This window comes from Ovis aries, chromosome 4 (genome assembly GCF_016772045.2).
Source record: "Ovis aries strain OAR_USU_Benz2616 breed Rambouillet chromosome 4, ARS-UI_Ramb_v3.0, whole genome shotgun sequence".
Taxonomy (NCBI): Eukaryota; Metazoa; Chordata; class Mammalia; order Artiodactyla; family Bovidae; genus Ovis; species Ovis aries.
The window spans coordinates 116,757,753-116,774,795 of record NC_056057.1 but is presented as its reverse complement, the minus strand read 5'-3'; the positions used below and the strand labels follow the sequence as shown (position 1 = coordinate 116,774,795).

The 17,043-nt window shown below is 47.0% G+C and overlaps 1 protein-coding gene across 7 annotated transcripts in view; it reads right to left on the bottom strand.

Moving 5' to 3' along the window:
* Positions 1–17,043, bottom strand: part of ACTR3B (actin related protein 3B) — a 79,090-nt gene that overhangs the window by 27,153 nt on the left and 34,894 nt on the right. For 5 of the 7 annotated variants that reach the window (XM_042249053.2, XM_060415218.1, XM_015095460.3 and 2 more), the window contains 3 exons: positions 5,496–5,591; positions 4,408–4,515; positions 612–755 (listed from right to left, as the gene is read on the bottom strand). In XM_042249053.2, the coding sequence (XP_042104987.1) occupies positions 612–755; positions 4,408–4,515; positions 5,496–5,591 (348 nt within the window). Of the gene's footprint in view, positions 1–611; positions 756–4,407; positions 4,516–5,495; positions 5,592–6,541; positions 6,617–17,043 lie in introns of those variants that run through there. The other 2 variants (XM_027969052.2, XM_060415219.1) reach the window with 2 other exon arrangements.

Sequence of the window (17,043 nt, the reverse complement as noted above, 5' to 3'; positions counted from 1 at the left end):
AAACACAAAGACCAGACTGATGAGCCCGGTCCAGCGGGCACTTTTAGAAAGGCTCGGTAGGACGTTTTTCTTCTCATCTTACTGATTTGATCTTTAAGGCCCTCAGAAACCTTTCCAGCACGGTCATTACAGTCTAGAAACGACAGGGGGCGGGGTGGAGGGGCGCCATCGATGACCCCACCCTGGAACAGCATCACTCTGAGCTGTAATTCACAGGGCTCAGAACCACACTCTACAGGTGCTGGAAATGCGTCTGAATGCTGGCTGACTTCACTAGACTCCTGACGTCACTGCTGCTGCTCTCTAAGCTACAGATGAACTTGGAGGGCGGGGAAGCAGACACGCTCAGCTACCTGAAGTTCTAACCTAATTAGGCTCCTTGAAATGATGCTGGCCTGGGTCTGGGGCTCAACCCCGGCCACCAAGCTGCCCTCATTAACAGCAGGAACCCCCACAATCATAAATGGTTGGAGACACACGTTCTCTCAGGGAGGGAGGAGGAAGGAAGATGAAGCTGGGGGCAGGGGCGGGGCTGGGGGCAGTGGCAGCAAGGGAACCCTCCAAACACCATTTCTCTCTCCCCCAGACAGCCTGCCCCCACCTGTCTCTACCTTGATGGCTTTGGCGGTCTCCAGCGACTGCTCCGGGGGTATCCCCGCCTCCCGCTCCCGTAGCAGCTGCTGGATGAAATAGGTGATGTCCCGCCCTGCGATGGGGATGTGCTTGATGCAGCTTCCAATCACGTAGCCTTCTGCCTAGGGAAGGAGGGAAAAAGACAAGGGGGAGGCCTGTGAGCAAGTCCAGGAGGCACAGGCTCCCAGCGCCGAGTCAGCCCTGCCCGCCCAGCACCACGGCGGTTCCCACGGCCACACACACTGTCTGTGGAGGGCTCGCTCCGGCCTGGAGCCGAGTGTGGTTCTGTTAGTAGAACCTGACGTTTTCATCAAGAATGTGAAGAGAAAACCCTATAAAACTGTTCATTTCCAAAAAGTATGGCTGCCAGTCAGAACAACGGATGAATCCTCCTTTCGTTCTCTAACAAAAAAGGAAAAAGTTTTATTTATAAGTGTTACAGCAACTAGAAATGGACCTGTAGTGAAAAGTCAGCAATCTGGTTAGCAGGCGGGATGCAGATTCCAACCACCTGGACTCAGTCCGGTTCCACAGGCGTGGGCTGAGGGACCGTGGATGCTGGTAACACGTTTCAGCCTCGACACCCTCATCCATAATGTGGGGCAAATAGGGTGGGTGTTGGTGATAAAGCTTTCATGGGTAAGTCCAGCACCTAGCCTGTCCTGGGCAGGTAGCAAGCGCCCAATAAGCGGTCCCCTCCACCGTAGAGTGAGCGGCATTGCTCAGGGATGATGACTGGTTAGCCCACCTGAGCGCTCCGCATGGGGGACCACACTGGGAGGGACTGGCCTGTCCTCCGCCAGTGCCAGCAAGGAGCTGCAGCCCGGTGCCCTGCCCACTGCCCTGCGGGCACAGCTGCCACAGAAGCCAAGCTGGGCGCCTCCAGCTCGCTCCAGGGAGCTGACGGTCAGCGAGGAGCCCGACCCCAGTTTCCTCGAGTGAAGAAGGGACCCTCAGAGTCTCCCGTGAAGCCCTGTCTCCTGGGCCACGAGCCCCTGGGACAGAGCAGACAGAGGCTGCTCCATGTTACGGCGTGTCAGTCCTGACAACTGTAAGCACAGACACCATCACAAGTTAAGCCGCAGGAACAAGTCCCTGAGTTCCTCCTGGGGTTTCTTCTGACGTAACTCCATCTAGCAGAGAAGCTGTGGCCTTTCCAACGAGTCCAAGCCATTTATTAAATATTTTAAGATCAAGATAAAAGATATGAACAGATTATTAAAATAATAAAGATCAATATAAACACTCATAAGAGTATGAGCTCTCTCTGACACAAACCACTCACAATTTTTATCTTCTATGCCTTGCGTTAGTCACTCAGTCTTTGTAACCTGCCAGGCTCCTCTGTCCATGGAATTCCCCAGGCAAGAACACTGGAGTGGGTTGCTGTTCCCTTCTCCAGGGGATCTTCCTGACACAGGGATCAAACCCAGGTCTCCCGCACTGCAGGCAGGTTCTTTACCATCTATGCTTTATATATAACACGTTCTAAAATGAATTCAACCAGTGTTCAATCAGCTTCATCACAGCACTAAATACATGAAAACACCCCACAAAACCAACAACAGGAAAATAAATGAGTGATGCTATACCCAGAGGGTGGGCTATTACGTAGTGACTATTTTTTTCACAGAATATTTAACCATACATTAGGGATAAACCAATATGCAAAATATAAATTTAGGATTACACTGCACAATCAGAATACAAAATCAGACACAAAATATTCTAATTCTGCTTAATATACATGCACGTGTGTTTAGGAGCTTAGAAAGATGTAATCTAAAGCATAACACAGTCCTCTGGGTGGGTATTACAGGTCTTTTTTTCCCTTCTCTATTCCTCCAGATTTTGTTCAACAAATGTAATTTTTATAATCAGAAAAATAATGGAAATATAAAACAGATAAAAAGCTGAACAAAAGCTTTCTCTGTGGGCCTGAACACCATGTAGAAGTTTTCTTTTCTTCTCCTCAACCAGATGCCAAAGGGAGGCAAAGAGCAGGGTGCCGTCCAGACCCAGGTCTGCCCTGTCTCTGAGGGAATGACCTCAGCACAGAAGCCAGCCCTCAGCGGTAACTTCGAGGGTCTCCAACACCGGTCATGGCCCTCAAGAGCAAGGAGGGCTCAGGGCCCAGCGGAGGCTGCTCTGCCAGCACAGAGAAGGCTCTGCCTCATCTCTCCTCACCCCCCGCCCCCGGGGCTGGGGCACGCTGGCAGGAGGGCAGGCAGGAAGAATGTGGCTGTATCCTCCTGACTGTGGACACAGGAATCTTCCCCTGCAGTGAACGCTGGCCTTCCAGGAATTAAAGCTTTAGATATTAGTATATCACTTCTCAAATGCCTGAAATGAAATGGTGACTATTTTTTCAATCAAAGTAAATGAATTACTTTTAAAGAAAACACCCAGTTTGCACTTTTAAAAGTTACACACACACACACACACACACGCACCCATATATGCAGAAAACACACGCGCAGTATCCACTGATAACTAGTAACAGGGCTGAATCTGAGTCTGGAGGAGGCAGATGAGGAAGCAGAGCGGGTCTGACTGTCCACTGTGAGCCCCCTGCAGGCAGCTCCAATTCATCTTTAAAAGAGCAAACCATGTTTGGGAATGCATGTAAGAAAGATTTTAAAATTAAAAAAATAAAATAAAATAAATAAAATAAAAATAAAATAAAAATGATAGTCATGTAAGTTTGCTATAAAGTTTATAAAACTTAATAAATATACATTTTTAAGACTAAAAATAAATAAATAAAAGAGCAAACCAAATAATTTGCTTCCCCAGTGGCTCAGCTGGTAAAGAATCTGCCTGCAATGCGGGAGACCTGGGCTCGATCCCTGGGTCGGGAAGATCCCCCTTGGAGAAGGGAACAGATACCCGCTCCAGTATTCTGGCCTGGAGAATTCTATGGAATGTATAATCCACGGGGTCACAAACAGTTGGACACGACTGAGTGACTTTCACTTTCAAATAATTAATTTAAATAGTCCACTGGACTGAAAGAAAAAAGATAGTATTCTCTTAAAGCCTGAATTAAGAAATCACTTCTCTAATACTTTGACATTTAAAACCAAAAAGTGACATTACAGGGTATTCTGCAGGGTATTTCCGGGGATGAACAATCATCCCCGGAAAGTGAGACTCAGTCATGTCCAACTCTGCAACTCTATGGACTGTAGCCCCTCTGTCCGTGGGAGTCTCCAAGCAAGAATTCAGGAGTGCAGCGCAATTCCATTCTCCAAGGAATCTTTCCAACCCAGGGATTGAAGCTCGGTCTCCTGCACTGCAGGCAGATTCTTCACCATCTGAGCCACCAGGGAATCTCCCTTTCTTGGCTCTTAAATAAGAAGCAAGAAGCAATTCCTCTAAAGCAGGAGCTGGGTCAAGCTACCCACCTCTTGTCACACAGCAAAGAGGTCATCCTGAGCTACTGAGACCCAAGCAGACAGCTCAGAACGTGAGCCAGGAAGACCCCCTGGTGATGTACCACGGGATCACGTGGAGCCCAGGAGGCCCCAAACCACTGCTGACATTCTGACTGCAGGAACCGGCCACTGCAGATCCCACACTGCCAGCACCACGGACACTGGGCGCTGTCTTCTTTCTCACATTCCTGGGTGTAAAAATCCTGCTACCTTTGCTGAGTACAGCCATGTCTTCTAAAGCGGTGTCTTAACTTCAGAAGGGTGTTTTCCCTTCATCTCTTCCCTCACCTCCGATCGGGTGAGGCCCACAGAGTGAAGCCCTGAAGATGCCGCTTACCACTGGGATGGCGTGGGTGACCCCGTCCCCGCTGTCAATGACGATCCCCGTTAACGTGCGTTCGCCCACCTGGCGCGATGTCCACGAGGCGGCCAGAGCCAGCACTGCCTGCACGGGAGACACGGAGACCATGAGCCTTCAGGGAGACTCTTCCCAAGGCCTTCACCTGAGGGTTCTCAGGCTCAGTCAAGCCTTCTCCTACTCAGCAAGTCTGAGTAACTCCTTCCCTTCCCCACCCTCCATCCTCCCCCCAGAATTCAGATCCCAGTCCCATGGGGGACTAGCATGCAAATTCTGTAGGCTTCACCTGAGGAGTCAAGCCTTCCGCAAAATAAAGCAGAGTCTTGCTAAGAAAAGCTGGTGAGAACCACCAGAGGTTGGGGCATGTGCTGTCTCCCAGATTAATTTTCTATGTTAACTCCTCCTCCTCCTTTTCCTTAGAAGAGAAGGACCAGAGTATGCAGAAAATATTTTGGGAGATACTTTTTAAAAATTTATTCCCAAAAATCTCAGTTTCTTTATATAGAATAGTAGGTAAACAACAACAACCAAAACCAACAAAAAACCCACATTAAGAACAATTAGCTTCTACACGCTCATGGAGCCCAAATTCCAAAGCGGGGACCCTCTAGAGACCCTTGTCTTGTTTTTCAACAAATTCTATAGCATCTTTTCCTTTTTATGATCAGAAGTGAAAGAAGCTAAATAAGAACCACTGTCTCAAGCTTGTCACCCACATACCTTAGATGCTAATGTATGTGAAAAGACAAAAGCTGGACAACTCCACACCAGCAATAAAAACATAGATCCCAGAACCTGTTTGTACAGCATTTGAGTTCAAACCCAAATACTGTGTGTTTGTATGCATGTGTTTCAGTATGTCGGGGTGTGTGTGTGTGTGCACGTGTGCGCGCGTGTGCGCGCGTGTGTGTGCATGTGTGTGCGTGTGTGTGTGTGTGCGCGCATGTGTGTGGAGGGTGCAGAAAAGGAGGAACACACAGCAGTCTCACAACAGGGGCCTTTAGGATCACCTCCACTATGAGACAGCCAAGGATATTTACGAATCATAAAAATCACTCTGCTTTTACCTGAACTGCAATGTAGAGTCCTGGGACATTAAACGACTCAAACATAATTTCCGCGAGATACTCTCGATTTTCCGGTGTATTCAGTGGTGGTTCTGTCTGTAAGAAAACATTCACTATATGTAGCATTCACTCAAATTTCATGTCACTACAAGGGAATCGTAAAAACGTTACCCTAAAAGCATGATAACTAGGCTGCTGTACCATTTCCTAATTTCACAGGTAAGGCACACCCAGGGAATACTCTAAAGAAATCTGTACTTTAAGAAACAGGTCTTACAGCTAATGTCTTAGGAGCTTTGACACAGCAGAGCAAAAACCTCTCTAAACACTTCTGCTCTTACTAGCCACCCCCAAAACAAGAACCAGACACAGAAAAGGAAACTCTATCTTCGATAATGCACACCCACACACCCTGAAGCTGAGGAGACCTGTAGCGAGTTGCCACGGGCAGTAACCCCACTCCCACCCCCCGAGACAAGAGAGGACACCAAGAAGGGGAAGGACCGGTGACTCCAAATGGCAGGCCAGCCACGCGGGTCTCCAGAGAAGAGCTGAAGCAGGGCGCCCCCGCGTGGAACAGACCAGTCTGAGCAGAGAAGAGCTGAGAAGCCTCCCTCCCCGGAGCCCCAGCTGCTGTGAGAGCACAGGCCACAAGGTCAGATGAGGCAGCTTCGCCATCAGCTGCGAGGCAGAAAGACCCACGCAGAAGCGGCTTCGCCCAGACCCGCTTCACCCGCGCCAGGCCCAAACTCACACACAGAGCTGTCCAGAAGAACTCCCTTCATTCCAAGATGAGGAAAGAACTCAAAGAAACCAGCCGAAGGCCGTGTAAAAACACCGCAAGAGAAAGGGAGGGAAGACAGAAAACTAGCAGGAAAAACAAACGGCAGACAAAAAACATTTACCCAGAAAAACAGAGAAAAACGAAGCAGGTGAAAATCACAGTAAAGACGTTTCAGAAAACTGAAGTATCTGTTTTAAAATAGCCACCATTATCAAAGAGGAGGAAGTAAACAGGATTACAGAAAGAAAAAGAATAAATAAACCTGCTTTTTGTCATTCAGCAGTATGTTGTGAACACTTCCATGTCAATAAATATGGACATACATCATATATTTAAGCTGCAAAAAAAAGAAAAGAAAGAATAAATAAATAAATAAAAATTCTCTGGGCCTTTAGGCAAAATTCCACGTTACCCTTTGTTATAGACTGAGCTGTGTCTCCCAGAATCCCTGCATTGGAAGCCCCAATCCTTGTGTGAATGCATCTGGAGACGAAGCCTCTAGGGAGGGAAGAGGTGTACATGAGGTCATAGGGGAGCCCTAATTCCACAGGGTTAATGTCTTTGCAAGAAAAGGAAGACACACCGGAGAGCTCTCTTTCACACCAGCACAGAGGGAAGACTATGGAGGACATGAAGAGGTCAGGAAGAAAGGTCTCACCAGACACCAACCTGATGGCACCCTGACTTCAGACCTGAAGCCTCCAGAACTCTGAGAACACTGTGGGATTTTACCACGCTTAGTCTGGAAAAGCAGCCCCTTCATGGATCACAGATCTGTCATGGCGGAGGGGCTTGCGTAACTCAATGAAGTGATGAGCCGTGCCCTGCAGGGCGACCGAAGATGGATGGGTCATGGTGGAGAGTTCTGACAAAACACGGTTCAATGGAAGAGAAAATGGCAACCTACTCCAGTATTCCTGCCAGAAGAACCTCATGAACGGTATGAAAAGGCAAAAAGATGGACCGCCCCCCCTGGTCGAAAAGTATCCAATATGCTACTGGGGAAGAGCTGAGAAATAGCTCCAGATCCTTTGGCCACCTGATGAGAAGAGCTGACTCAGTGGAAAAGACCCTGATGCTGGGAAAGCTTGAGGGCAAGAGAAGGGGATGACAAAGGATGAGATGGTTGGATGGCATCATCAACTCTACAGACACGAGTTTAAGCAAACTCCAGGAGATAGTGAAGGACAGGGAAGCCTAGCGAGCTGCAGTCCACGGGGTCACAAAGAGTCAGACACGACAACAAATGTTCAAGCACACCAGAACACCCTTAAAGCACGGAAAGTACAGCCAGCCTCGGCCATCAACACAGACATGCGCGGGCCACCGGGTCACTTACAGGGTCTTCAGGGCAGGAAGGTGTGGCCACACTGCTCACCAACTGTGTTGCAAAAACAAACCTTCCCTGAGAGCTCAGCTGGTAAAGATCTGCCTGCAATGCGGGAGACCTGGGTTCGATTCCTGGGTTGGGAAGATCCCCTGGGGAAGGGAGTGGTTCCAGTATTCTGGCCTGGAGAGTTCCATGGACTGTATAGTCCAACGGGTTGCAAAGAGTCGGACACGACTGAGCGACTTTCACTTTTCACTTTTAAACATATAAGAACCTGGGAGAATCTCATTCCTATGAAGCTTTCCTGAATTAACTATTAGGAGATAAGCTTTAGCCAAACAATAAAAATGCAGAAAGTACAACCAATGACTCACAGTGAGCAATTAATCCATTTAAGGTGTAGAAATAAAGATTTTTCTTTTCTGAGAATTATAGCTATAGAACAGAATGTAAACACTGTAAATTAAGTCAGCAGGACCAGTATTGAGTTGAGAGGTATACATGGAAAGGAGGAAAGAATAAAAAGACATTGATACCCTCGTATCATGGAATAAAAAAATGATTGTTTTATTGACAGAGTATCACATACATTAGTATACACAACGTTACAGGCGTAAATATTAGACTGTTTAGTCAAAGTGTTAGTCGTGGCCAACTCTTTGCAACCCCATGGACTACAGCCAGGCTCCTCCCTCTGTGGAATTCTCCAGGCAGGAATAGTGGAGTGGGTAGCCATTCCCTGCTCCAGCGGATCTTCTTGACCCAGGGATCGAACCCCGGTCTCCTGTATTGCAGGCGATTCTTTACCCTGTGAGCCACCAGGGAAGCCCAGTGTTTAGTAACAATCAGTCCAAAGCAAGTGACAGAGGAAAGAAAGAGAAGGTAAGAAAGATGCGGAAATGTAACAACCTAGGCACTAAGCACAGGAGGAAGTAGTCACCCCTACAAACATAAGTAAATACGCAAAAGTATAGCTACATTAAATTTTTTTTTTAAATACTGAGTCTTGGGACAAAAAAAGGGAAATACCAGAAAAGTCCAAATCTGGATTGTGGGTGAGTTAGCAGCATCACATCAATGTTGATTTTCTAGTTTTGATAATTACATTGCGGTTATGAAAGATGTTAACAGGGAGATGGAGGAAGAGTATATGGAAGTAATCTGTAAAGATTTTTTTTAAACCTTCAAGTCTAACATTCTTTCAAAATATTTTAAACTGTACAAATAAAAGTAACTAAAACAATTTTTAAAAATCACTGAATTATCAGGAAGAACTCACCCAAGAGAAATCAAAGAGGAAAATCAAACCTGAGTTTTCAAACATGAATTCACAAACAAAACACATCAAAACCAGACACCACAGCGGGTAGCAAAACAGCTGAGCCGAGGCCACACCAGCCTGGCCAAGAGGACAGCTCTGTGGTCCACACCCCGCCTTCAATTTTCCTAAGTTTGGAAAGTGACTTCCTCTCTCTATGCACAATTAGCGCTGACCTCACAGGAGCCTAAACTGAGGTAGCACCTGGCATGTGGTGAGTTACTGTCACCAAAAGCATCAGCAAGGAGCAGTGAGAAAATGCCTACTAGTGACAGTCTCTTGGCTGAGACCACGAAACAAATCACATTACCCTGTCCAGGCAAAAAACAAAGAGTGCCTCAGAGAGGCACTGTTCCTGAGATCGGAAAAAACCTAAATGCCCATCACTAGTGGCACCCCACTCCAGTACTCTTGCCTGGAAAATCCCATGGACGGAGGAGCCTGGTGGGCTGCAGGCCATGGGGTCGCTAAGAGTCGACACGACTGATCGACTTCACTTTCACTTTTCACTTTCATGCATCAAAGAAGGAAATGGCAACCCACTCCAGTGTTCCTGCCTGGAGAATCCCAGGGACGGGGGAGCCTGGTGGGCTGCTGTCTCTGGGGTCGCAGAGTCGGACACGACTGAAGCGACGCAGCAGCAGCAGGAGCTGCCGCAACAAGTGACACCAGGTCCATAAACACAGCCGTCGCAGCCATTACAAAGGGTGGGCTCCATGGGCGCTGATATGAAGCTCTCTCTCGAATAAGCTGTTAAATGAACACTCCTAAAAGTTCTTCTGTGTCAACAACTTCAAGAAAAATAAAAGAAGGTGTGTGGTGGAGAGGAAGGGGAGCTGCTTGAAGGGCAGAGTGTCAGATTATGAGATGGGAACATTTGAGAGACCTGTCACAGCACAGGGTTAAAACAAGCAACACTGCTGGACTAAACACTAACATATGGTTAAAGGGGTACGTTTCACACAATGCTTTTCATCACAATTGAGTCTAAAATAAAATTTAAAGCCCAAGATGTACAGCAGTGTGTGTATCTTGTTACCACGGTACAAACAAGCCCATGTGCAGTCCCCATGCCTGCGCACTAAGCTCTCTGGTTAAGACCCAGGAAAGGGGGGTCCTCTCAGGAATGTGTCCTCTCAGGACGCACACCTGGGAGGCAGCGCAGAGCAGAGAGGAGAGCCCGTGGACTGGAAGTCCCCTGCACCTTCTGACTCCGCGCTGTGTGCTGTCTCTTCAAACAAGTCAGTCTGGCCGTCGGCGGCGGGCTTTAGCTCAGACTCCTGTCTAGCAACTAAGGCAAAGCTCAAACACAGTGCCCCAGGCAAGTTTTAATCACTGTAATTAGAATCAATATATTCCCCGGATGGGAGAGAGAGCACAATCTTAAGGAAGAAATAATAGAGTCATCAAAAGCAGACTATAAATAAGGGGTCTAAAAGTCACCCAGCAACATGTAACTTATTTTAACGTGCCAGCCTCAAGGTGTTGCGATTAAACCTGTTACTCCCTTAAAAAAAAAAAAAAACACAGCACATAGTCAGCACGGTGCTACAACTCCTGTTTTACCATTTCTTTCATTTAAAGCACATGAGTAATAGCCGCAGGTTTCAACAGTACTGGCTACCAAATATCTCCTTAAAGTACTTCCTATCAACCTGAAAAACAAAAGCTCTTGGTGGGGTTAAATAACTGGGTAAATACATGCAAACGCTGAGTGGGGGAGGGGCAGGGCACAGAGCAGGGGCTGGGTAAACGTCAGCTCTACTATTGATAACCTAACTCACACCAGAAGAAATTATATATTAACTACAGAGATCTACAAAATCTTTTCTCACCTTGAAGAGAAATGCAAGCACCTTAATAAGCACACTTTATTAACAAAGCATCTAAACTAAAGTAGAGGGGAAAAAGGATCAGGAAAAGATGAAAACAGCATGAGAAGTGTGCATGCTAACAGGGAGTGTTTCTCGTCTCCCGGCCAAGAGCTGCCTGTTTGGTGTGGAGCAAAAACTGAGCCTATGGAAGACGTCCCCAGCAAGAAAACAGATGAAGCCAGGCTCCTGGATTCTTCCTGGGTTTGAGTTCAGTGTCAGCTGGTGCTCCAAATAAATCCCAGACGGATGAAAATCACGTGTCAACATCAAAGGAGAATAGGCTTACTACATAAAAATTCACAGGTATAGAAGTTCAAAACATAATGTGCAAAGGGGTGGGGGGGAATGACGGAAAAAAGTATGTGCTCCGGACAAAAGGTTGCTACCTATTATATGTAAGAGTTCACAGTATAAACAAAATGTGATACATACAAACAACAAGAACATTTATCAGCCCTAAAAAGGACAGAAATTCTGCTACGCCACAATGTGGCTGAAGCCTGAAGACATTACACTAAGTGAAGCAAGCCAGTCACGAAAGGGCAAATACTGTTCAAGCCGGCTCGCAGGAGGGCCTGGAACAGCTGCAGTCGCAGAGACAGGAAGGCGGGGGAGCGGGGGGGGGGGGGGGGGGGAGTCGTCCTTTCCCGAGGTCAGAGTGCCGGTCTGGAAGATGAACCCGTCCTGGAGGTGGATGGTGCTAAGAGCTGCACGACAGTGTGAATGTATTCCATTCACCAAACCGGACGTTCAAAAATGGTTAAAATGGTAAATTTTACAGTGTGTACATTTTACCACCAAAGAAATTTGTGTTGTTCAGTCTATCAGTCACATCCGAATCTTTGTGACTCCATGAACTGCAGCAAGTCAGGCTTCCCTGTCCCTCACCATCTCCTAGAGTTTGCTCAAACTCATGTCCACCGAGTCAGTGATGCCATCAACCATCTCATCCTCTGTCATCCCCTTCTCCCCTTGCCTTCGAGCCTTCCCAGCATCAGTCTTTTCCAATGAGTTGCATCAGGTGGCCAAAGTATCAGAGCTTCAGCTTCAGCATCAGTCCTTCCAATGAATAATCAGGGTTGATTTCTTTTAGGATGGACTGGTTGGATCTCCTTGCATTTCAAGGGACTCTCATGAGTCTTCTCCAACACTACACTTCAGAAGCACCAATTCTTCAGTGTTCAGCCTTCTTTATGCTCCCCCCGTCACATGTGTACATGACTACCGGAAAAACCAGAGCTTTGATTAGACGGACCTTTGTCGGCAAAATATGCTCTCTAGGTTTGTCACAGCTTTTCCTCCAAGGAGCAAGCGTCTTTTAATTTCATGGCAGCAGTCACTGTCCACGGCGATTGTGGAACACAAGAAATAAAATCTGTTACTGTTTCCACTTTTTCCATTTATTCGTCACAAATAGGACCAGATGCGAAAATCTTTCTTCCCTGGTGGTTCAGACAGTAAAGATTCACCTGCAGTGCAGGAGACCCGGGTTCAGTCCCTGGGTTGGGCAGATCCCCGGAGAAGGGAATGGCTACCCACTCCGGTACTCTCTTGCCTGGAGAATCGCATGGATGGAGGAGCCTGGTGGGCTGGTACATGGGGTCACAAAGAGTTGGATGCGACTGAGTGACTAACACATTAAAAAAAACTTCTAGGTTAAAAAAAATTCATAGAAATCACAGCTATAGGAAAAGCAATATAACTCTGATATGTAAAAACACAGCAGAGAACATGAACAGGCAATTCACAAAAGAGGACGGACAACCAACGTACGAAAAAGGTTTAAGGCCCAAGTTATTAAAAACGGAGATTAATGTCAAATAATCACAAATATTAATCCAATTCTGCCAAGAGTTCAAATGATGTGATCTCTTGTACACTGAAGATTTCAGTATGAAATGGTATGCTAAAGATTCAAAGTTATTAATACTTCTGGACCCCAAAATCATATTAATACATAACTTTTATATTTTTAACATAAAAAGTATTCTAAATATAGAAAAAACTATGCAAAGATTACTTCATATTACTTCTTATAAAACCAAGAAATTGGAAGTGAAAGTAAACATCTAAAAATAGTGGAAGTGCTAAACAGACGGGAAATATTCACTGGATAGAGGATTATATAGCCACTAAACTGAGGATTACGAAAACCTCTCCCTTCATGGGGGAGAGGGATGGAAAACACAATATTGATGCAAAAACATATAAAAACACAGTGAAAAGATTAAGTGAAGATATGCTAAATATTAAAATGTATGTTAATGGCATAGGGGTGTGAAAAGTCCCCCAGATATCTTCCAAATTTTCTAATTCACACTTACAGTTCTATACTAAAAAATCTTTACAAATGTTGTGAAATCTGAGGTTACAGCTTGTGTGCAAAGTTCCACAGAAATGCCCAGTACAGCTCTCTGATATATTTATCCAGATGGAGAGACTCACAGAGGCAGGGCAGCGAGCAGAGCCGGGGAAGCAACCTGCTGGCTCCCAGCACAGGCGACCTCGCCACACCTGGCCAGAGTGTTAAGACGTTGAATGGGATCTTGTCTTGCCACTGTCTTCATGCCCACAGTCACATCATTACGGCAGGCAATGCGAGTTCCCTACCCAGCACCTAGCCTCCTGCTTTAATGACAGACCACTAATCAATCATGGGCCCACAGGAAAAGCATTTCCCAGACTTCCTGAAGGACAGGAACGGCTAAGTGAGTAAGTTCTGGCCAACAAGAAGCTAAAGCTGGTGGATATGGCTTCTAGGAGACCTCCTTACAAGGGTGAAGGGAGACTCCAGTAGTAGACTCCTTTCTGCCGCTCTTAACACCTTCCTGGAATGCAGAGGTGACGACTGGAGCTGCAGCAGTCAATCTGTGGTCATAAGGTAACCTTTGAATGGAAGCCATGTGCTAAACAGATCTCCAATGACACAAGGAAGCTGCCCTGCTTACTACAAATGTATTTAAGAAAAACAGAACCCTTAACTTGCTTACACCACTGCATTTTACACTTTAATTACTTGCTACCAAACAATTCACCATCTGGGAAGAATTTACCTTAAAATCTGTATAATTCCATTTAAGGAAATGTTTTCAATATAATTAGGTTCTCCTGGTTCCCAAATTAAATTCAGCATTATTAAGGGCAAATTCTCATGGGTTCTGAGAACCATAGTCATAAATCCGTTTTTTCTCAATCCTCCCTTTCCTTTATGTTTCCCGCTCGTAACTGTTCCTTTAGGACACCAATCTAAATGAAGCTTTCCCAAACCATTACTTAGTATGAGATTTAAACTAGAGGTATCAAATTCTTATTTTTTTAATACTGAAACATGATTAAAACATCACATGAACACAAGTTACACACACATTTTTATTCATTAATAATGGTGCCACATCATCTGGCATTAATTGGAAATGAATGAATTAATCAGCACCATAAAGCCAACCCACATTTCTGGATGCACATGGGCCTAATAGCGCTCCACCCTCAAGACTCTCTGTAACTGCAGTGAAGAAACCTTTCTAGAAGGATAAAGCCTCAAGGCGGGGAGAACAGGAGAGGAGATGACAAGGCGCTGGAAGGCGGAAAGCACGTGGTCAGGGGTGGGACCGCGCGAACCCGGGGCCGTCCACCTCTGCTCCGGCCGGCGACCACCACGCTGGACAGAGTGGGTCCACATCACTCTCAAGAGTCAGGAAGGGAACACACACAATCACGGGCAGCATGAGGGCCGCTGGAGAGCGGGTACAGCATCCCTTCTGGGTGCGTCTGTGAGGTGTCTCAGGGAGAGATGAGCAGTCAGGAGCGAGCAGAGAGACAGGCCCTCACCCACGCGGGCGGGCATCACCCGGGCCACTGAGGACCCCGTGGCAGAAACACAGGAGGGACGGGCGGTCCTCTCTGAGCCAGCACGCCCACCTCTCCTGGTGCTCCTGGTTCTCCGGCATGCATGCTGCTTGCTCCTCCCCCGTGACTCACATTCAAAAAGTCTGCAAATCTCCCCAACAAGACAACTCGATTCCCACTCAAGAGCACCCCAAGGTTCTAACACACGTGATTCTGTTTTGAGCTCTGGGCAAATCAGTGTTGGGGGAAAAGGGCAGGATTCCCGTTTGCTATCTGCTCAATCCACATGACCGAGAGGAGCTGAGTCTCGGAAACGTCTTGAAAAGCACGAGCCATGATGAGTCATTCTCACGCCGTTCAGGCCCCTGGTCACCGCAGCCATAAAGAACAGCTTGGGGGATGCCTGAGGACCTTTAATTTACCCCACTGGCTTCTCTTACCCCAAGAAGCCCTCATCTGATGCCAGAGTTTCATAAATGTCTTCAGCTGACTTTCAGACTTGACCATCCCTCTCTCTACACCAGCTTCACCCCCCGGAACTTCCCCATTAACAGGGGACTGCGGGCATGAACCTGAAAGATGCATGCCTTCTCGTCACCTCCTCGGTCATGCTGTGCAACGAACTGATCTGGAAAGGCCAAAGCACAATACGCGGAACACAGTATTTTCTGACCTTTAATCAACTGGATTATTTTTGAGGGTTCATTGTAGGTACTCATTTTCGGCCAATGAACTTCTCCATGTTCATATGAAACACGCCCCATCTCTTTCAAGAACGTGTTTATCTTCTGCGTGTGTGTGTGCTCCCGTCGTGTCCGACTCCTTGGGAGCCCATGGACCACAGCCCACCAGGCTCCTCTGTTCGTGGCAAGAATACTAGAGCGGGTTGCCAGGTCGCCATTTTCTTCCCCAGGGGATCCTGACTCTGCGATCGACCTCACGTGTCCTGTGTCTCCTCACTGGTGGGCGGGTTCCTTACCACTAGCACTTCCCAGGCTAATGCAGGCTCAAGCAGAAAAAAATTTCTTGGAGGAAACGTTGCCTGTGGGCTGTGTCCTAGCGGTGTGCACCTGCCCCACAGGCTGAGAGCAGGCATCCCCTGAGTGGAGGGAGAAGAAGCCTCTGGCCGGGAAGCTGGGGCAGACAGAAAGCCGCTGGGCGGCACCTCCCCTGAAGTCCTGTCCAGCAGGCAGGTAGTTGTTACGTGATGTGCAAGAGAAGGGGAAACGCCAAATGTGACGGGTGGAGTCTGCGGTTTGCTCTGGCTGTAAAGATAACGCCACTCAGACACACCGTCAGCCTCCCAGCTCCAACTGTTTTACATAAACCACTGTAAAGGCACAGGAGAGAACACACACATGGCCAGTAAGACACGGCACTCACCCTCGGTAATTCCTGGTTGTGGGGACACAGCCAGGAAAAAACATCAGAGCACCTTCAAGCACCTGCTCTAATAGATATTAAATATACAGATTCCATCGACCACCATAATAGTCTTTGAGGTTAACATATTTTAAGCCAGATAATTCTAAAGAACACTCCATATTTAACATTAGAGAGAACTATATAATTGGACCAGGGACCGTTTGACAATGTACTTGCATGGAAAAAATCCAAAGCTAAATTATGTAGGTTTTAATGTGCAACTTATGTTGCGCGCAATTGCTCTCCATAACACAAGTGTTTTCTATGCACAATTAATTTTAACTTAAAAAGAACATTTCATGGAAGGGAACATGTGATGTTGAGGAGAACAACTGGGAAAGATTCCATAACGAGAGATTTCTTTTCATTTCTCTGTCAAGTTTTACCTTGTTTGAACAAGATCAATTAAGTACCACACTATCAGGGCCCATAATTCAGCTCAATTTTATTTCAGAGTAAGATTTAAATCCTGGCAAAGTAACTTCTTGACTCAGTTTCCTCTGCTATAAGAAGCAAAATCAGAGTCATACGCTTACTTCAGGAAGACATCTGAGTACACAGCTGGCTTCCCACCCAAATCCATTCCACCCCCATTTTCGGTGCCACTGGAGGCCCATTTATGTGCCCGGCCTCCTGGGGCCAGGTGTCTGACGTGGTCCCCTCATCAGCCCCAGGGAGAATCTTGGTTAACCCACACCTATGAAGGTCACTGCACTCCCCTTGCAAGGGACCAGGTTTAGGCATGGATGGATGGTGCAAATCTAGCAGGAAGGTTTCTGGGAAGGGATTCTTAATTCTTAGGAAGCACTTCTATGTCTGAAAGACAACACACCAAGGGGTGGTACAGGAACTTGGGCCGCCATCCTGGCCAGAGGGGAACCAAAACGAGAGGCCAAACTACTGCCTTAGGCTGGCCGTCCGCCAAGGATCCACTCACACCACGGTGGCACGTGGGACAGCCCTATGGAAAA